At 40.9% G+C, this 23,414-nt stretch overlaps 1 protein-coding gene across 1 annotated transcript; it reads left to right on the forward strand.

Moving 5' to 3' along the window:
• Window positions 1-2,673: 2,673 nt before the first annotated feature.
• LOC139727754 (carbohydrate sulfotransferase 15-like) lies at window positions 2,674-23,049 on the forward strand. The gene is made up of 7 exons (XM_071638735.1): window positions 2,674-2,964; window positions 3,782-4,022; window positions 7,944-8,093; window positions 12,120-12,273; window positions 13,338-13,476; window positions 21,705-21,867; window positions 22,883-23,049. The coding sequence occupies exons 1-7, from the start codon at window positions 2,674-2,676 to the stop codon at window positions 23,047-23,049; spliced, it is 1,305 nt and encodes a 434-aa protein (XP_071494836.1).
• The last annotated feature ends 365 nt before the right edge of the window (window positions 23,050-23,414 follow it).

The following is a 23,414-nucleotide window of genomic DNA, read 5'->3' on the forward strand; positions in this document are numbered from 1 at the left end:
ATGTAAGAATGAAGGACTTGGGTCATTCTGACATTCATATTATGGCGCCCTCTCTCGTCCTTCTCTCATCTCTATAGCAGAATATCATGTATATGAATCAAAGAACGACCCAAGTCCACATGAATCAAAGAATGACCCAAGTCCATCACACAAAATGGCCTCTCCACAATTAATGTCAATGTTAATTGTCATAATAATATATGTTCTAATTTGTATATACAATGTTGCCTTCCCATCACAGTTAAATAGAATATTATTGGACAAACAAAAAAGATATGAAGTTTTTTTTAGTTTACTCGAAATGGTCTTCCATGGACTTGGGTCGTTCTTATATTCATATACTCAAATGTCAATATCATCCAGCTATCAGTACAAATGTATATACACTGTCTTTAAGATTTTAAAAAAGAACAACAAATGCGGATGCATATTTTTGCGGGTCGAAGTTGGGCTTTTTATGGCTGATTTGGATAAAAGATCAAAAAGAGGGACTTTGCAGGCCGCTTGGCCTTTCAGGAACCACATCAATTGTTATCGACAAGACCAGATTTTGGTCTGGGACACTGAGCTTTCCCAAAGCTATAATGGAGCTCACGATACAATTGACAGTACAAAGATCCTCTCCCCTCGGTATTCTCTGCTTGGTTAGCCTTCCTGTATGTCGTACAGGAAGTTAACTTTATGTTATGTTTACCTCTTACGACGTGGCTGTTTCACTTGACTAACCCCCAGTGTACTGCGAGATGTGCGCTTTCAACACGAAAAGTGCCAATTAAGAACGTCGATCAGCCGAAACATGGCCCCGTCTCATTGAACGGACCAGGCCTTGAAACCTCCTCGACAGGTCTGCGAGGACAGAGGATCTAGCATACGTTGATTATAGTTCGTGGTTGTTTGATGAATTATTCAGCCAGTAAACACCTTGTGGGCTAGATCAGCATACAGAAGATTACCTCGGCTGGAGCTGGTATGGTCTCATGTGGTTCCCATTCCGTTGTGAGTGCATGGTCTGCTAATGTCCGTGTCCCGTGATTGGTAAGAGCAACTGGGTGAGAGTGTTTAATGACTCTGGTATCGAGCTTTATAACATTGAGCACTAACACAACACATACGAAACATCTCCTGAGCCACGATATTTCAATATTCACACGATGATGACGAATACATAATATATATATATCTTCTGTTTCTTGAAATTTGTTCAGATGAGTGAGTGTGCCGGGTGCAGGATTTGACCTATTTCTGTTGAAGGATATAAATTCACTATACCCACTGCGCAGTGATTCGATTAGTATGCCTTATAGGCCCACGTGGAATTGGAGCGCCCTATTTATACATAACTATACTAATGATTTATGTGTATTCATCATCGCTATTTTGTTCCAAAAATGTTTCGTAATCATCTGTGTTCGATGTTTCTGCTCTGCTTTTCAACGGTAAAGAAGAAGATAGACTCCTTGTTCCGATCTTTGCATTATCGTTTGAAAAAGTTTGAACGGATCCTTAAACACCGGTTTATAGGAAAAGACAGTGGTCATGTATGGAATGATTTATAGCGCTGTCATAGTGTCATTCACAATATGACTATTATTATGAACTGAATTCAAAATTGTGTGACATCTGATCAAACCCTTCTCAACTCCATATTTCCTATTTCACAATAAAATCAGCTGTTGTCTATCTGCGCTACAGAGTGGTCCATTAGCCATCTCCGGTGAAGCTTGTACTACAGTCAGTGTTTCCATTCATTAAAGACAGCGTGTTCACATGTACCGGATAAAATGAAGGTGAGAGTTCCCCGACATAAATTAAAAAAAAAAATATGTAAAGAAACAAATAAGCAAACAAAAATGCAATGTGAGTATCTTGAAGATGATTCATACATGACAACAGATTGATAGACGAGGAGGTATGATGTTTGTTGTAGTCTGACATGAGCTTATAAACAAGTGGATAATAATATATATCATTTTTATTTCATGCATGATACAATGTACAACTGTACGTCAGGTCGTCAGCCCTAAGTTATAAATCAAGAGTTTACTGCAAGTTATGAATGAAATGACATGTGAATATGATGCAAGCCATTTCATGGAATATAAGGCAGTGGAATGTGTACTGCAAAGTGTACTGATATCGGAACGCTGGCAATGTCATGACATGCATGCGTCTCTGTGATCTTAAACTAAATTCAAGTTCATTCTCACTCATCATGCTATGAAAGGAAGTGGCTCACAAGATTCATACAAACATCAGGTGGGGGGGGGGGGGGCGTTTCATGAAGCATTTTGTCTGACAAAATTGTCGGACAAATTTGCTCTCAGCCACAATCAGATGCAAGGATTTCAGTAGCTTGTAACAGTTTGTCAGAAAAATATCCGACCAAAACGCTGCATGAAATGCCCCTCAGGTCTGATATCTTGACAAATCATTACCATTATGATCCTCTTCATATAGCTTTCATGACAGCGTAGAAGAGTCCTCATATGCCGTATAGGGATAGATGATAATGAATACATATCATAATGATATCACTTAGAGGAAATAACAGTAAGCAATGACGGATATATTTCCCTGCTCCCCCCCCCCCCCCCTTCATTCTGAATGTGCATTGGATGATTCCTTATTTTTATTACTGGGATATAGCGAAGACGATCTTGTCAGTGTCTTCTGATGCCCCTGGCAGCGGCCGTCATCTGCTACGTGTACTATGTCATCCTCCTTCGCCGTCCTGATGAAACCTCGGACCTCGAACCCCGAAACAAGATGCCCCAAGCCAATAACCACGTGGGCATACACCCTATCATCCAGACCGTGAGATTCGCATCCCATGGAAACGTCTCGAAGGCGGGATTTGTAGAAGGAAGGACGGAGGACGGGGTCATCGACCAAGAAACTTTCCAAGATCTTCCCGCGAATTCCAGCGCGATCACGAACAAGCAACTGAGAGAAGAGGCAATTAAGGTATGTCTATAAACCAGAGTAAGCAAATGTGGAGTTTACCATGGCCTAACCACATGAGTAAGGTGTTGCATCAGTTTCCAACCGAGATTGGAGTAGAGGAATACAACGTACTATGGCTTTAATGGGAGAGCAAGAACCTCTCTCCACGATCTATTTTTTAACTCTCTGCGTCTCTCTGCATTTCTCCTCTTGCCTCTCCACCCAATTAATACGTACTTGATGATACGGTGTCTACTCTCTCTCTCTCTCTCTGTGTGTGTGTGTGTGTGTGTGTGTGTGTGTGTGTGTGTGTGTGTGTTGGTGTGTCTGTGATACGCAGACATTCATATATCATTATATCACTTGCATGCACATAATCATTTTATGAATGTCTGAGTGTGTTATGTTTGTGTTTGCTTTCGAGGAAAACGTGAAGGATTGGATGCGCACACAAGAAACGGCAGAGCCACGTATTATAGTGCTCCTTCCAGCTATTATGACAAATATGATATTACATTTCCAGCTTTTGGAAGAATGTTATAAAGATTCGCACCAACATTGAAGATCAAAATGAAAGACGCCCTTATTCCCAAATACAATAATGTATAGGAGACGTTTCGCCACCCTGCACAGATTTCTAGCATACTTATACGACCAAAGATGAAACATGATGATGATGATGATGATGATGATGATGGTGATGGTGATGATGATGATAATGATAACAATCATAATCATAATGATAATAATAATAGTGAAAAATAACAATGATTACAACAACAACAACAATAATAATGATAATAATAGTAATGATAAGTCATATTTTTCCTTTGCCAAGATTTGGAAGAAGGTTCCGCGGACGTTCTTGCCCGAATACCGCAACCCGTGCTGGCTGGGCGAAGACGGTGAACTGGCCTGTCTGCCGTACTTCTACCTCATCGGGATGTTCAAGTGTGGCACCACTGACCTGTGGAACAAGCTTAACTCTCACCCGGATGTGATTCGCGTCCCGAAGGAGCCGCAATGGTGGGGCCCGAGACGGACCGGATGGACGGGGCTTGCCTCACATGGCGCAGAAGGTGCGTGTTGACAGAAGTTTACCCCAACCCCATGACCCTTAGAAAAAAAGCCATGCTTATCAGAACGTGAAATGGAACGCAACGGTTTGATGAGATTTGAATAAAGTCGATCATAAAACAATAGGAATATTTAATCGGTTTGAAAGCAAGTGTAGACACCTGGAAAATTATTTTGTTGACGAGAAGTATAGCCTTCCTTAGGTCAGTTGACAGTAACGTGATTTCAGGAGGATAGTCCCTATTCTCTTTGCACGCTGAAGTGCTTAGGAGTATTATTTTGAAATGCTCTTTTTTTTTTTAGTCCTTGGGGGCGTTAAGTATGGGACTGAAATATCCCCTTCCACGTTTTTATACCATTTGATCATGACAATTGTACCATGCAGGGACAAATATCCCGGTCATAGCTGTATAAGTCAGGTTTAAAGTCAGTCGAGAGATGTTCAAATAACCCGACATGTCATAACCCAAAATCTGGGTCAAAGTGAGCTCAGTTGCTCCGTCGATTAATCAGACCCCGTCACGCGTGCCCGCTCGTGTTCACATCGTGCTGGAATGATTAAAGTTGTTGCATGCATGGGGACCCTGGTGAAATATAGAACGTTCCGACATGATGCCCGGCATTGACGAACGGATCTGACAGCAGCTTTCAGGCGACTTGCTTTGACAGATAATAAAATGTTACGTTTGGACAACACTCTCAGCTCCCTGTTTGGATGTTGTTTCAAAGCAATTACGTGTAATCACACGCCTCCTTAAATTGTCAACGCGAAGTGTTTAGACATCGTCCGCGGAGAGCAGTGCCTACGGCTTAACAGTCAGAAGCCTCACAGCGAACAAACTAATAATAAACAGAAGAAAGTGAATAAACCGAATGCAGATCAACGTCTATAACAATCTGACATAAGTGTGTTTGCGCAACTATTTTATGAATTTGTCGAAAACAAGTCAATATCGTACACGACTCAAATAAACCTTTGCCTCTTAGAGAAAAAAGGCACTGAAAAGAATTACGTGTTTTTTCGAACTGAATTGAAAACAGTGTCAAATAAACAACCAAAGCTTTATAACTGTTCCCGCCTTAGAAAGTAAAGTCTGGATAAGATCAAACAAAAAAGAATACATATAATGTCAATATGCCTGATATACATATTGGCATTCCTTTTTGTCCGCCCTCATTTTTTTTTCTTATTTTCTTCAACTTTCAAATAAAGCGGGAGCAAACAAAGTGACTTTGATAACATTATGAAAGAGGAGAATTCGGACAAGTTTTCAGCAAGATGCTTAGAAAAGTATAATGAAAATGATCCAAATGAGAACGCCAGTTCCTCGTCTTATATGCGTGGCTTCTAAATGACGTCACAAATCACATGACCTCGCCTCTGAAATGAAGTCCCACAATTCTCCCATCAGCACTCATGAGGCCTCTTCTAAAGAGCACTTCGTGAAATATACTCGCGAGAGTCCTTGCCCCCTGTGAAATACAGAGCGTATCAAAAAAAAGGCAATCCAACTTTGGAGGGCTATTATTTTCGTAATTGTCAAATATGGAGAGCGCAATGATGCTTGTAAAGAAAGGGGAATTCTGCTTCTTTCCTTTGATACCTCATTATGTTGACAAATGTCATGCATGACTGAGCACATGAACTTTAAAGACAATAATGACAAATTGCACTTTTTCCAAGTTTGCGTGTTATTGTGAAGGAACAAAATTGTTCCTTCACAATAATGCATGTCTCACTGCATGGATGAGATCTGTCAATGAAAGTGGTCAAATCATCAGGCTAGTCTGCACGACTGCAGGTTCGTGTTTCTTCTAACCTTGTCCATGTTGTCAATAACTTGGTCCTTCCCATAAAGGCTAAACCATTATCTATCTTTCTCTTTTCATATTCAAGACATGGTTGGTCGATGCGAGCTATGTGTTGAATATGAACAGAACAAAAATGGACTGTTGGCTCGCCTCTGTTGGAGTGACGAAGTTATCGGACAGGTGGCCATGTTAGAGGTTATGAACCATAATGTTAGGATAAACCTTAAACACAAACCTGCATTCGTACAGGCTGGCCTATTTGGCCACTTTCATGGGCAAATCTCATCCATGTAGTGAGACATGCGTTGTTCCTTCATGATAACACGCAAACTCGGAAAAAGTGCAATTTGTAATGATTGTTGTCTCTAAAGTTCATGTGCTCAGTCATGCATGACATTTGTAAACATAATGAGGTATCAATATAAAGAGAGTTCCCCTTTCCTCACAACCATCATTGCGCTCTCCAAAGCTGACAATTATGAAAAAAAGTAGCTCTCTAAAGTTGGATTACCTTACGAACAGTACTTTAGAAAGTTATATGCGCTTTTTAATCACGTAATTGTTTTGTTTTGTTTGTTATGTAACATGAATAGATGATCTTCGTGGTTTCTATATTATGCAAAAGCTAGTAGACAGTATGCTTTATTGGCAAACTTTTGCGTTTTCATCATTATTGCCATTTCCGCAATAATATTGATAATGGTAATGATAATAATTATCATGATTGACAACATCATCTTCCTTTAACCATCATCACATGAGTGCAATATTGGGGTTACAGCTCGTTAATCCGAAGGTTCGTTAATCCGAAAATGTGATGGGGTTTGTTATTCCGAAGGTTCATTAATCCGAAAATGAAATAAGGTTCGTTATTCCGAAGGCTCGTTAATCCGAAAATGAAAGAAAGCTCTTTATTCCGAAGGCTCGTTACGGACCCTATATCATTTCGGATCAACGAACCTTCGGAATAACGAACCCTGTTTCATTTTCGGATTAACGAACCTTCGGAATAACGAACCCTATTTCATTTTCGCATAAACGAGCCTTCGGAATAGCGACCCTATTTTATTGTCGGATTTACGAACCTTCGGAATAACGAACATTCGGAATAACGAACAACACCCCAATATTGGTACATCACAGTATGTTACGTTTATATTCAATACCATTTTGCGCGTATTGAAATATTTGGTATGAAGTAGTTTGGTGAAAATGAGAATTATTTCATCATGATTGTTTTGCATATTCTTTTTAGTGACATCGTAACATTTTTGTTCTCATTACCATCACTCTCTTCATTAGAACACCGATTTGTTGCTATTATCATCACTGATATTGAAAGTAATGATTTAATTTTTCATTGTCATCGTCAACTGTTCTCAAAATGAATACAAGCATCTCCATCATCACTATTATCATCATGCCATCTCAAACTGTCATCAGTGTGACTACTATTATCGTCATTATGATTATCATTATCATCATTGTAATCACCGCCTGTTATCAATGTTAATAGAAATATCACCGTGATCATCGTAACTGTTCTGTAATCACCAACTGTTATCAATATGAATAGAAACATCGCCATTATCACTATTATCATTGCCACCACTAATTGTTATCAGTAGGACCTATGAATACAATTATTGCCATCATCATTATCATTGTAATCACCAAAACGTACTAACATGAAAGCATATATTGCCATCATAATCATTATCATTGTCATCACAAACTGGTATCAATATGAATACAATAATCGTCATCATCGTAATTATCGTTGTCATTACTGACTGCTTTCAAAATGAATACATTTTCATCGTAATCATCATCATAATCATTGTTGTCATCAGTAGCTGTTATCAAAATGAATAAAATCATCGTCATCATAATCATGATTATTGCTCTCATCACTAACTGTGTAATCGTCATCATCACCATAATTATCGTTGTTACTGTCTATCAATATGAATACAAAAGGGGCTATAGCCATCACCATCATTGTCATTGTCATCACTAACTGCTATCAATCTGAATATACTAGTAATCATCGCCATGAATATCATCATTATCATTAGCTCACTCATCATGGTTATCCCCTTCTCACGCAGTGCTCCAAGTGCGAGAGATGACTGGCAGCGGAGATGACAGCTCGATCGATTGGTATCTAAACTGGTTCAAGAAATTCGCTGTGCCATTCATCAAAGACACCGCCGCCGAGGTCACGTCGAATGGGGACAAGATTTATCCGAAAATATTTGGTGAGCGCTCTTTCTGTCCGCCCATCTTTGTAAATTTCATTTATTATTGCTCCATATCTTCAGAAGATAACATGCTTACCGAAGTTCGGACTACTATAGTATACGAAGCTATCTATGATTTAGCTGTTAGAAGTGAATATGTGCTCACTCATGTTTTTGCTTTTCAAATTCAAATTATTTGAAGTCAATTTTTAATCATTCTTAAAGATAGAATGGCGTAGCTTGTTGCGCAACTGTAATCAATCACCATCGCATATTCACATTTGCCTTGCCTTTAACTGGTAAGTTTGTTAACTTTGTTACTGTTAAGGACACAATATTTGCTCAAATCTAGCTCTTCAGCCCTATATAACCTTTTTGCCCTGCTCCGGTTCTGCCAGTTCTCAGTGAATGAATACGATAACTTTCTGTAAATGTTATAATTGTTAGACGCCAATGCCGCCGATGTTGATGATTTGATCACCCCTCTCGATGACTTCATGTAATTAATCCACAAAAGCCAGTATGCGCAATAATCAGTTTGGAGGAATATCTTAGATTTTGTTATGAGATCCCACATATGGAAATCCCACATGGAATTTATGTGACCCATGTGTACGCACATTCCTGGCGCTCAATTTCAAAAATCAGTCGCGCGTCACAGATTAATCGGGGGTAAAGGAGTGCATTGTCGTAAATTTGGATGTGTTCAATTAACGGATCACCGGGGAGTTCAACAGCACCCCGAACTGTTGAGCCACGAGGAGAATTAATATCAATAATTGCCTCTCTCAACCAAAGTCTTCGAGCTACATGCGCGTGAGCTGCCACATTACTGAAGTCACCACACATTAGAGGGGGGTCAGTGATCTCTAGAGACGAGTGGAGGGGATAGATTCTGTGACGTCGAAGAAAGAAGGCGCCCTCTGTGTTTCGTATTCCTCACGGCTGAACAGAGAAGACATCTCCATGTTGTATCATTCCCGCCTAGTAACTTTAGGTTTTGATTTGTTTTGTTGTTGTTTTATTACACCTCCTTCCTCAGATTTCTATCTCACTACTGTCTATGAAAGCGCTATTTTCACTTCAACAGCGAGAAATGGGAAAAAACCCCGAAAAAACTGATGGAGAAAGACCACAAGTGACGTGGGAACGGCGCGGCAAACATTATTTTGTAACAAAGTTGGCGACTGCATTCACATGGAGGCAAATAACCAAGAACTCAATCAATACTACTGGAAAATGGGGGGGGGGGGGGCAGTTCTTTACTTTGTTCAACCTGATTTTTTTCCCCTGGAATTTCAATTTGTGCGCCTGAGTGAAACAGGTTTTGTATGATCGCGGTGGAATTATGCAGAGAGCATGTAAGTAGGAGAGCGTATGCAACTATAGTCGCTAAATCGTCAGGACAGATAGTGCTAGTAGCTGTTGATATTGACATATACAGTGTACAATAGCCATGTATGCCTTTCCACCGTACTGAGACTTAATTCACATCAACAGCTGATGTAGAGGAAACCGGAAGTAAGTGAATCGGTTTTCTAAGGGAGAGAGAGAGAGGAAAAAAAGAAAGAAGAAAGACTTTGTCGGGATACTGTACTAAGTATCAGGCTCTCACGGTAACTCTCTGTGTGAGCAGCGCTTAACGTTCATAGCCTGCCTGCGGCGTTCAAATGAAGCTTCGCAGTGATCGTTACTACAGTCTTAACGAAATTCTCGCGTTTCGATGGCAGCTTTCCAAGCGGAGAATCATCGGTGAAGTACGTCCCGTCAAAACGGCCACTCGTCAAGAGGGTCGGACGGTCAACCGATTTCATCCCCGCGCACAGAATAGTCAAGACGTGTGTCGTTCCTGACTTGACACCACCTCGGCATTTCGAGAGGACAATCACAAGTCACAAGAAATTGGCTACGAAATTTTCCCACCCCTCCCCTCTCTCTCTTTCTTCTCATCGATTACCAAGTTTTATGTCAATAGGAATTTTGGTCTTACTAGTCTTGCAACGTTAGCCAAAGATTTCTCGTGGTCCAAATTTGGATGTCATATTTGGAAACCCCTCGCAAAGTAGCGCAGATATACAATGTAGATAACCATAAAAAGGACTGTTTTGCATATCAATTTCTTTGAATATACGTAACATTGGCATAACCGAAACAAAATAAAATATTAGGTCGTTATCTATTCATGTTTTAACTTTCACAAAATTCTCTCTATATGGACGTGGGTCTTTCTTATATATAGGTTTTCACATAAAAGAGAGAGAGGGGGTGGGAGATGTGGAGTCAACACATGGAGGATATCGTATGACTAGTGATAAATCGTTTCAGATAATAGACCAGCACTTTTGTGGAATGGACATTATTGAAACACATGAAACTAAGAAGCATGAAGAAGGAAAGTAGCTGAGGCAGCACACGATCTGGGAGTCGTGTAAAAAGAAAAGTAACAGAACCAACGACAAAAACCCAAAACAGAATATATTGCAAGTCAGAGACCATTACACAACAATCCTCTTATTTACACTCCAATTTCGGCTTGGCGTTTGAAATCATTGCAGTATTACTCCTGTCACTGTTGCATTATTTCAATTCTGACTTGCACAAGCAAAGAATATTTTCGTTGGTAATGAAAGCTTGTAGAAAGCAATTCTTTCGTCATGCCATGTGCCTTCCCAAGGGTTGGTACAGCAACGAACTACATCACTGTACCTCGGGAGAAATAAGTCCATTGTAACTTGTGACATTCTTCATCTAGGGTTTCATTATTCGCTGGACAAACAAAATGCATCGTAGATAGCCACCCCTCCTCCCAGAAAAGTCTGTTACACGTCCAGCACAATGTACTTGTCACGGCTTACCCTGAGGGCATACTTTGTTCCTTAGATCTCATTCCTAGCAAAGGAGAGAGAAAGAGGGGGGGGGGGGTGGGCGGAATGGAATAGATGAGGGTGAGAAATATTGTAGCAGTTGGGTTCTGCTAATCAAGCTATCTTTTGACGGAAGTTTTGTTTATTTTTGTGTGTGTGTGTTTTGCCCCATCGTGACTCGTGACAGACAGAAGAGATTGCTAGGATCGATGAGAGACAACGATTTGTTACCATGGGAACGACATTTTTGTTTTTGGTTTTACGTCGAGGAATCTCGCATTTTTGTCTCGCGTTGCTTTCCCTTTTTATTTTAATTGGCGGCGTGATTTCGACATCATATGTCTATCCCGGGTTTGTCATCAATATTGGAAAGAATGTAGACATTCGGCGGAAGGCAAATAACTCCTTGCCCCTATAACTGCATTATCACTCCGCATCGCTTTGCTCGGGAATGGCTATGAGGGCAAGATTATTTTGCGAAGTGTCGTGTTTGTTTGCAGACGATCTGCGTGCACAACCTCAGAGCAGAGGGATCACGAACGCTGGTCCAAGACATTTATATGTTTCTGATATTGATGGCCCAGACGAAAGAAAAGCACCAAGTTAATTGACAGTATCATTTTCAACATCGCTCAAAAGTTGACTGGTTGAATTTGTCAAGACGTCATTAAGAGCATGCTATTTAGGGAACAGCAGATCTTCCCTTTCTCTGATGGTGCGGGGAAATGTAAGGACAGATCAATAGGCACCAACACACTTTCCTTTTTATTGTGTAAGTTGGTCGACATGAGGGCTAACATGGTAAATGCATCATAGGGGTTCTAAAAACGAACAACGACATACAATTTGCTATTACAAATATTCAGGAGTAGTCAAAAGCTTGCACGTGTTTTAGCTCATTTTTGAAACGTCCGTCCCATATCGGAACACTGAAACAACAACAAACAAACAAACATTCACGGTACACTGTTATACTGTAAATTATTATGCGGATAGGTCTGGCAAAAGAGAACTCATTTTGACAAAACATCAAACGTTCACTTCATCGCCAGACTATTGTATAAAACAAACAAACAATAATAGTGTAATGAATTCATAAAAAAAAAATTGATCGTATCATTTGAGCAAACTTTGATGGTAGTGCCCATCGTTAGTACATACTTCATTCCTCTTTATGTAGGCGACGGTTCGGTCAGCACATCGTACGCCATTGGGAACGACTGGGCGGTGTCCGAGCCGGCAGCTCCGGGTCCACCGTACACCAATGCCGACCTGCTTCACGCCATCCAGCCCAGTGCTAAGATCATCGTCATGTTGAGAAATCCGACGGAAAGGTACATTCTGAAACAGAGCCGTTTCACCTTCTTCATTTTCAATTTGCTTCTGTGTCGCTGTGTTCAGTCTCAAGAGATGCGTTGTCAGGATATAGTCGCGGTAATGTCGGGGTAAATGGCCTAAGGCGGCCTTATAGCGTAGAATTTGACAAAAGTTACCGCGACAACGTCCGGACGACACCCGATTATTTCATTTTTCTCTCAAACTTCCATATTCTATCAAATTCCAGGTGTCCAATATCTACCAAATTACCACTCCCAGAAAGCATTTCATCTCCAAATACAGTATTCCTGAGTCAAACAAAGTGTACTTTTTTTTCTTAATATCATTTTTAATTTTCAATACAAAACATGTTCAAAGCTTTTTTGATTGTTTTGGAAAATTAGACGTTGGTATTTCCTTATGAACAAAACGATCTTGTTCTCAAATGATCTCAAATGAATTTGATTGCAGCAATCTTGATGCAATGTTCTCTTCTTTTAAAGCATATGTTTTATGTACTGCTGTTGACGACACCCAAGCTAGCATTATCTACCAACAATTTCTTCTGCGACGAGAGCGAGAAATAGTGTAATTATCATGTGCAGAAGACCCTTCCATGGCGACACTTCGTAAGCAACTTAACTTAACGCAGCATGTGAACGTGCTATATCGACAATGATGTTGTCTGTACTGGTATAGCTCTTCGCTTTCAGGTTGATGAATGTTTGAATAACGCGCAATCTAGATGTTAATGTAAATGTTTCGTGCTAATCATGCATGACACCTATCTCTGGCTTGTAGTGTTACACTGAATATATATATATATATGTATATATATATATATATATATATATGAAATGTTGTTCAGCTACAAGTCACCTGTTTTGTTTTAAATGATGTTTCCCCTGTGTTAATTCAGGGTTTGAAATCACCATTAGATATACATGCATATGTAAATGCATTCATTGCCGATGGGGCTTTTTATTGTAACTACTTGATATTGAATACTAGTATTTTGTTTTCTCCCTCCCCCCCCCCCCCCCACACACAAAACCCCTCCTTTTCCTATCCTGTTCGGTAGAGCTCGTTCCTGGTACTATTACACACATCCGTGGGAAGGCGAGGACGGCCTACACGCCTTTGTCATGGACTCCATCGCGTGCTTCAACGCCTGTCTCCTGCAACACAGCGAGAGATACTGCGCATATTCATTCGGTTGCGTGAGTAAAATTTATTTCTTTTGTTGGGGCTTGATCAATTTAATCAATTTAAATCGATATATTGACATAAAGATTTCCACAAAAGTACATTTGAATATCCAATTCATAGCTCTTGGCTCTTGTTCACTTATTCATGAAGAGCAGAGCGAAGCAGCTATGTACAATGCATCCGCGTGTGTGCGACAGGCGCGTCAGCGCAAAAGATGCGTCAATCAGCACGAGAACGAAAGTACTGTAGTGTATCACAAGAAACTGACTGCTGAACGGACCCGACATGAAGCACTTTACATCACATTTGGATCCTTTGCGTTTCTGTCGCCGTGGCGCAAACACATATATCCCCTCCTCCCCAACCCCCTTAAAAAAGCCCAACAACCATATAACAAAAACAACAACATTGCAAGAAAACTAGCAGAATAAACTCAAACAAAATCCGATGGTTTGTAGGATCGTTTTCATTGATAACTGATGAATGGATCCGACAAGAAGCACTTAACATCAGAGTTGGATCATTTGCGTTTCTGTCGCGCAAGCGAATACACGTGTACCCCTCCCCCCTCGAAAAAAACATGCAAAATTGTCAGAGAAATTTGAACAAAATCCGATGGTGTTTTTTTTTGTCATAAAATTACCAGTATTTTGCACTACTCTATTATATCGGGGAGATGAGACGAAATTTTACCTCCCTGATTATATGTAGTGTAAAGCTCAGTAACTGAAAAGTTATACCAGAGAGTGAGACGAATCGTCTTACCTCCAGGATATACATACTCCTCATGTCTGCACTCATTAAACCCGTTTTTACTATTTTTTTTCTCTTTCGCGGGCATTACAAAGTTTACCGAGTAAGCAAGAGATGTTTTGATCCCATGATGAAGCGGCTAGTGTATGTGAAATGCCCAGAGGCAACCATGGTGGGTTATATACAGCGACATGAAAAGAAAAAAACAGTCATCGTTTTTATTTTCCATGCACCTTTAGTCAGACATTGCTGTGGGACTTAGTGAAATTAAGCCACTCTTTGTTTTCACTGCGGCTGTGCTCTTCTAACTCTGTCTTCTCTTGTAGTTAATTTACTCTCTTTATCTGTCCTTCATTCCAATTTGTTTTTCACTCTTTCGTTCTCTGTCTTTCCCCTTTCATTCACACACACACACACACACACACACACACATGCAGCTGTTCTATAAACCTAGCTTTTCCTCATATCGCGCCCTATTTTCCCACAAAAAAAGAAGAAAAGATCCGAGGGCATGATGCGATCCATTACAATCATAAATGGCAGCACCTGTTGATCCGAAACGAGCGACGGTTCCCTTGATTGCAATATTAAGGCACGCCGATCATCACAACAGCGCGTGAGCTCAATCATCTCTTCTTCTTTTCGCCCCCGCCCCCACCCCGCCCCACCCCAGCTCTCCCTGCCTCGTTCTTCTCGCTGAAGGTCGTTGTACCGGAGATCGTGGCGAGTGTAGGCTTCGTGGCTAACTGCCCGTAATCATCGCTTACGGGCAAATCACTCTGCTGATCGTGTGGACTGAGGGGGAGATATCATGCAATCCGTGCACGCTGCCTCGATTTTCCACTTAACTCGTCAACGATGCTTTCATAATGTCTCCAAGAACGCTGTTGCCAGCTCCACATAACGACAACCACAAAAATCTAGTTGTTTCTGTTTTTCGGCCGTTCGCATTCCCTTTCTGGCTGACCGACGAATGTTCTGAAGAGTCGAACTTTGTGTAACAACAAAGCTTAGTCACTTTCTTCATTGTTACATATATAGGTGAGGATCGAGTATCGTCTAATGATTGTAATGAAAACAAACAAAGGGAAAACTGACCAGAAACCTATGATACATAGTGAAAACTTTGAGCAAAGAAAATGGGTTTCCATCGGGATTCGAACCTGAGACCTCCGGATTGCTATAGACCGGTGCTCTACCGACTGAAGGCCCGGTCACACTGCCCAAAAGTCGCGTAAACGCATAAATCACGCAAGAAATTTGGTTGTGCGTGCTTGTCCGTCGAGAATTTTCGCTGATTTACGCGATGAAAATCACCGATGAAATGCGCAAGAACTACAGAAAGATCAAGCAGAAATCACTTACAAACCACGCACTTTCAGCGCATAGGCACGCAAATGCCCCAAATAGGGCGAATTCGTGGTTGTGCGAGACGACTGAGGTCCACGGAAAACCACACATCATCTGCGCATTATAACTAATGAACTACGTATGAATTGCGCATGATTCGCGCATGAACGCAATAGCGGCAACATTTTCGCGAACGATCACTGATATTCCACGCATAATATTTAGCGCATTGTTCGCGTAAGAACTACGCAAACTACGCAAACTTTTACGCGAAGCCGAGTTTTGAGCTGCTCAAAACCTGGAATCGCGTAAAGCGGCGCACATCGGCGGACAACTACGAAGGTTCTACGTCAGACAAACTCATGAATTAATGCGCAAATCGCGCATGTATCGCGTAAGGCTCGAATTTCTTACGTGATTCATGCGTTTACGCGACTTTTGGGCAGTGTGACCGGGCCTTGAGCTACAGAAAGCCCTAGTACGGTGCTGGTGCCATAATCATTGATTCTCAACAATATTGTGTGGTCAGAAGCTATAGTGTGTGTATGTATGCCACATACACACATTAACCTGACATAAACATTGACCTGACTTTAGATTTAGTATACAGTCATCGTGTTGTCATTCGTGTCATCAGAGGGATTGGGTCCACAATTACTTTCATCAGTGTCAGCTTTTTAGCAACAATATAAGTATCCAAATGGACGTACATGCTTGGTAGGCCTAAACAGGAAGGGTCTCTTGGCACCTTCCCGGTCTAAATCTCAAACACTTAATCTAGTCTATATTTCTCGACGAACAATCCTCCGGACGACTCCGTTTTCATTTTCTTTTCAACTGCGTGATATGATATGATATGATATGATAGTCGTTGTGCATTGGTGAAAGAGGCGCAAATTTTAAAGAATTAGATACAGCGTTGCGAATATGGGACTGAATTGCTGTGATTAGTGATACAAAAAGTTATACTTACATAGTGTTATTGTATCATGGGGGGGGGGGGGGGGAGGGGTTCCAGTCAGATACAGATGTGCAGAAAAAAAAATCAGGCCTTCTAAATCGGGAGGGAAAGGAGGATATTGGTGTGTGAGAGACATAGATGAATTCATTGATAAATTGACTGCCTCAGACCATTCTTAGATTTGAAACCGATGGTCTGTTGATCTGTCAGTCTCTTTGTCGTTCTGTTTACCCATCTTGTGCGCGATGGTGATGGTGGTAGTTGTGTGTGTGTGTGTGTGTGTGTGTGTGCGTGTGTGTGTGTGTGTGTGCGTGTGTGTGTGTGTGTGTGCGTGTGTGTGTGTGTGTGTGTGTGCGTGTGTGTATGTGTGCATGCGTGCATGCGTGCTTGTGCGGGGAGGCTACAGTATTATATCAGCCTCAATTACGGCTGGTCTGTGGGCATTTTTTTTTTGAACAACGAAGAAATAGTGCAGGGTTCGATTGATATGCATCGAATGACATTTTGCTCAGAATTCCCGTTTGCTGGCAAGGATATTCCTCTATTAGACCAGGGAGGTGGAAAGAATTCGTTGCGACAAGCATGCTAAAAGAGATAAAAATACAAGTGGCCCGTGAACATTGTTCTTATTCTGACTGCTTTTTCCTTTAAGACCCCCTACATGATACAACATCTACTAATTCGGCACCACTTCTTTTCATCAACCCCACCACCGTTAAAACTTAATCCTGGATTTACCTCTTTCACCTTCATGTCCCCAAAAATCACCGAAGTGACAATGAATGAATGCTGTATATTTGCGTGTTTCTTTTTTCCTCAGCGCAGTGAATCAAGAATTAATGCGAGGGAGTGTTAGCTTCATCGCAGAGCAGCATTTAATCGACTTAAATCGTCCGATCAGCCGAGCAATCACGTGAGCTGATTCAAGATTCTTTTTTTTTTATCGTGTAGCGTCTCTCACTTTTTAAAGTCTTTAAGGCATGAAGTAGAGACGTTTGTCTTTCACTTCACACGTGCATTTGAGATCGGAGAACTCGTGAGCCCGGGGGCGTTCCAAGATGGGGTTGATGGCGTGTGTCAGTAGTCTTTCTCTTCTGTTCTGTATGTAAATTCTTGGAGAAAGATGAGCTAGATAAGACTAATAAGATCGGCATCAAATGAAATCATACGTTTATAGTCGCACGCAATTAAAGGGTGGCGAGGTGGCTCAGTCGGTATAGCGCGTGTCTGCCGTTCAATCGAATGGTTTGGTTTTGGGCGCGGGTTCGAATCCAAGTAATGCTGTGTCTTATCATGCCGTCCCCTGTAGCAGAGGCAAAATACTCTGTGCCTCGGTTAGGACATAATGGACGTCCCATTTGCAAGAGTCATACAACCCAAGCATACATAAAACTGGGCCCAATGGCAGACCAGCTATCAGGAACGCAATGAATACATTGTATATGGACTATCCAGCCATCTTGTCAAGTGGAAGATGGAAAGAAAGAAAGAAAGAAAGACACAAAGACACAAAGAAAGAAAGAAACAAACAAACGTGAAGAGAGGTCTTAGGAACATGTACACACACACACACGTACACGCACGCAAACACACACAAACACGCACACACACACACACACACACACACTCTCTCTTTCTATAGGCTCATAAATGTATAATCTGATACACACACGCGTTTCTATGTATGTACGGATTATATAGACAGGTAGATAAATAAATGTATAAATGTATAGATGCTTAAATAGATAGATAGATAGATAGATAGATGATATTGATATGTATTGTACGCCTTGGTAGATTTCTTTTTTGTCGATCTGTACACTGGACCCTTTCGTAGCAACAGAGATACTATAACATTTACAATATTTAAAACATATCATCTCTTTAATTGCACTCATGAATCGCAACCTATTATAGGAAAAACAAATGACATACCTTTCATGTGCAGATGCATGGAACCAGCATCCAGTCTGTTCGTCTATAATTCAAGACATCAAGTGTGCTACGCATAAACCTGGAAAGTTGGTAGTTAAACACTGCCGGTTTTGCTCATTATGATCAATTTGGGCTTCGTCATGTCGTGTCTTTCACACTGTTCGATCACAGGTGCAAATTCTTTTTGTTTTCACTCTATTTTATTTATTATGTACGTATTGCCTATGTTAGGTTTTCTCTTTTTCTTTCTTGTACCAAACAAAATCTCTCTCATCCTAACGACGGCAACATTATAATCCGCAAAGTCAAAATTTCCATCAATATGCACACTGCACCAACACACTTTGCACCCACAGCAAAAAAAACAAACAAAAACCAAACAAGCAAAAACGTGTGCAGTTTCCCTTGGAATTATACAAAGTGGCAAATCATTATAGTGACATTTGTTTTCTGAGTTCTCCGCACCCATACTTTTTTTGTGCCACTATCACTTTAAACAATGACTTATGATCGTCTCGCCATTTGCAATAATCACATTTATTGTATCTATTTTACTAAAAGAATGGATCGAATATATCTACTTTCCCTAAACTTTGTTTATGATCTGATCATTTTGTCATGATTCATTACATTATCAGTGTCAAAATTTATTTTGAAATAAATGCAGAAAAGTATCAGCAAGCAAACAAATAAACAAACGAAAAAAATAATCACACAAAGGTTCTCAGCGTTGAACCCATCTAACAACATCTTATTATTTCCTTAATGAGGAAGATTTGACAAACTGCATGATAGAAAATCACCGGCCAGAAAATTTCATTGTCGATGGAATCACGCAACGCCTAAAGCCATCGTTGAAGATTGATCAGAGCATTTCTTTTCCGATCATGCAGGAGCAAGTAATTGACACGACAATAAAATACGCATGAGGTGCCTCTACAATTAAGTTCCAGCGTTATACAACGTTAACAATCACGTTAAAAAAGAAGACGTAACTCTATCGTGTCACGAATGTGGCACGACAATAAGGAATATTCAACTGTAAGAATCCGATAAGCCTCTAGTTAAGGTACTTTACAAGTAATTGAGTCATGTAACAGGACATAAAGAAAACATATAGAACACACACACAACGCACACACACACATACACGCACACACCAACACACACACACACACACACACACACACACACACCAACACACACACAAAATTCCTCTTACAGAAGATAGACTGTCTTTATACCTCACACATGGCGTCGACTGCGGCAAGATCAATATCAAAAGCAAAACGTTCTGTTTTTTTGGGTCGAAGTGCGAGCCCTACATTTCTTCCCTTGTTTATCACTCGTAAGTTATAAATAGATACCAGATTCGAATACAATCGCAAATCATGTCCCCGCCAAAGCATGAGATGGCATAAGCTATTACAGTTTGTCATTTTGTAAATTACATTTATCTTCTTATTCTTTCTTTTTGAAAGTGGGAATTGGAAGGAATTGTACGCAAGAAGGGTTAATGCCTTCGACGAGGGAGATGAATCTATGAATTCGGAATTTCTTTCTGTTTACTGGGGCAGCGTGCGCATCATACAGGTCAGGAGCGATATTGCGTGATCGATCGCTACAAAGCTCACAGGGGAATCCGCTAAAGGTTCACCAGGCATACAGGGCCCGGAGTTCGGATTGACCCCATTGCTCTTTGCTCACCTAGACGACCATCGCACGAGTGTTTACACACTTCCTGCTCCGTTGCCGAATCGAGGAGGATAATATTCCTCATTTTTCTCCAATCCTTATTTTCTAAAGAGATGATGAAGGAAAGGAGACAAGAAAAGAGAAGGGGGTGGGGGAGGTCCCTAAAGTACGACTCACTAAAGGGCCAGTCAGGGGCATGGATGGCCTCCATACACACATCATGCGAATCAGGAACGATCCATGCGGGTTTTAACCATACCCCCTCACAGCAGGGGGGCGAGTCTCACCTCCCTGCTCACAGTATAGGTTGTGGCGTGAGTGTAGAGAGATACGCCCGTGCAAGGGCGCCAATTTAGCTCCGTCAACAGCAATGTGCCGCTTTCCATGCCGTCTGTACTCTCTCATTGTTCGAGAGTTTCGACATGGGCCTCACGCGCAGAAGTGGACGGACGCTCTTCATAACAACAATTCCTCTTTTGTCTTTATTAAGACCTGTAGGATAGCTAGGCTGAGTAAAGATTACTGCATCCACCTTTCATACCCGTTTTCTTATCACTCTATGTGTTTAAAATGAGGTCTTTGACCGAGATAAGGCTTTTCGAGACTCATAATTATTATGGTGACCCTTTCCGCGGTTTTACAAGCGCTGAAATCGATCCTCGCTGGTCAGAATCATTTACATCCTTCTCTTCTCGGTATTTACAGCTGTACTCTTATTCGAATATGTCTCAGTGTGGCTTGACTTGAAGTTGATCAATCCCAGGACAAGTAATGTACAAAGCGTGATTCGTCGTGCGTTGTTCATCTTACAAAAAAGGGGGTGAGACATTCAAAATAATAGACTTAAATTAGATCATGCTTAAAGAAATAATACCCAACTATGTGTGAATTGAATAAATGCAGCAATATTAGTAGAGTACATTATTGAAGTTTGAGGAAAATCGGACAAGGGTAACCATTTCTGAAAGAGGTATTTCAAGTGCTCTTTAAAACAAATAACCTTAGTAAAATGGAAATATCTTGAATTCTTTGCAAACTTGTTATACTTTCTTGACATTCTTGTCCTGCATTGACGTCACGAAGTAATGTTGTCTTCTCATCCAGCAATGGAGGCACCGTATAAAAATTCATAACTTTTGAAGGGATTGCCCGTACTTCTGCAAACTTCACTGATGTGTTCTACTCGTATTGCTGCATTCACTCATTTCACAAACATAATCACGGGTCATCATTCCGTTTGATATAATGCGATGTGAATAGCTTGCTCGGTGGGTAAGCCTCCATCTTAATCTTTGTCTAATCATCAGCGCAACGTTTCTTCTGTTTCTCCTTAACTGAAAAATAATATCAGGAGGAGCATTAAACAAGCCTGGAATCGAAGTTTAAGGGTTTATGCATTCTTGCACAAGATTTTCACGTTTAAGACACTTACTTGTACACCTGCAAAGTGTTGTGTGTGCTTCCGTACATACATAACCGGAAGTTCGTTGGAAAGTTCTTTTTGTTGTTGGTTTCACGATTTTCATTTTTTTTTCTCCACACCAGCCGTATACGACTTTTCAAGGTCTCAACGTGGGATTGTATCATATTTATTTAAAAGACTGGCTCAACGCCTACTCACGGAAAGGAGTCTTGGTACTGCGTCTTGAGGACTGGCATGAAGACCAGGTGGCCGTGTTTAGACAAATCGTGGAGTTCCTGGGAATACGTAAGTAGCCAGTATGAAAGAGAGATGAAATATATATATATATATATATATATATATATATATATATATATACTTTTAATGTGTCAAGTTTCCAAGAAGAAGCAGCCATTCAGACAGTGACATTGCAGGTGCCTTTGAAACGTTATTTCAACAAAGATTCAAGTTCTAAAGACATCTCATTATATTTATGCAACCGTCACACCACTGTCCTAGTATTGAGCGATGATGGACACACAATAAAGGAAATGATGATTCGGCTCTGATCGTATAAACCTACATTGTAGGGCCATAATTCGTGAGGGCATCTTAAGCAACCGTATGACGGCCAGTGGAGTTTCTCAGGCTCCAGCAGCAAGATCGTGAGGGGTGGCATATATCTTCGTGTAGCCGTCGTATTTCCTTCGTGTTTCCTTCGGGTAAACTTCTTGCTAAATATTTGCTTCTTCGTCCTGCCCTCATGTGTGGTTCCTGTGCCATCGTGGGACCTTCTTTAGGCATCTTACTTGTTTGGCTGTTGATCGGCTTTTGACCGATTTCATTGCCAACTTCGCACATGAAATTGAGAATTCCATATTATTCGTATTGTCATCTTGTGGTAATTTCGGGACAGCGTGACGCCACCTTAAAGAAGAACAAATATCTTTTTTTTTTCACAGATATCTTACTGATCCAATTGTCGCGAATTGGTTGGAAGGCCAAAGGTATTCCACACACACGCCGTTATACAGCATCCATAGCTCTGTAATCTATACGACCATTTTTAGGAATTACGTATTCCTATTCCTAGCTAACCCTTTGCGTGCTTTGAGTGACGATTGGTACAGAAAACCTTGATAGACGTTTCTAGACTATACTGTCCAAAGTTCCTGGCAGTGAAAGGATTAAGAAACCCTACTGCGCTGCTGTACCTATCGTTTACACACTTCAGTGTGCCAGTGTACAAAACATCCAGCGTCTACCATCACCTATTAATGAGTGCACGTCATAATGCCAGTTATTTTGCTTCCGTTCTCAGGACCTCTGACAGCAACGGAGGAACACAAAGTTCTTGGGACGAGATGGACCCAAATCAGTCAAAAGACGGCGCGGGAGGACACGCGACAAGCCCTGAATGCCTTCCACGAGCCATTCAACAAGGAACTGGAGAAACTTCTCGAAGATCCGAAGTTTCGCTATGACTGAGCGTTAACAATATACTCTGAGGACTCTGTTACGTTCAACTGTGATGATTGACAGTTTAATTACTTGTTTCATGGTGCTCTTGTATTATCACAATTTTGTTTTGTCTTACGTAGAACTCGAACTATCATGGGAACAGATAAACCAGGTTAACGCTGACGTGCTTTTGAATATACAACAACCTTTTCTTCAAGCCATGCCAGCTGGAGAACAGTTTTTATAGTAACACACCCTGAAAATAATCTTGTGGTGTGCTGTGGAAGCTAATGTGACGATTGGGTAGTTTGATTTTTCCCACCTACACTCCAGCTGACTGAACCACGCTTGCTCATGGCTCATTAACTCGCGCAACATACAAACTTCATCAC

Source organism: Diadema antillarum, unplaced genomic scaffold, assembly GCF_040938485.1.
Source record: "Diadema antillarum isolate AM-2024a unplaced genomic scaffold, OU_Dant_1.0 scf00000018, whole genome shotgun sequence".
Taxonomy (NCBI): Eukaryota; Metazoa; Echinodermata; class Echinoidea; order Diadematoida; family Diadematidae; genus Diadema; species Diadema antillarum.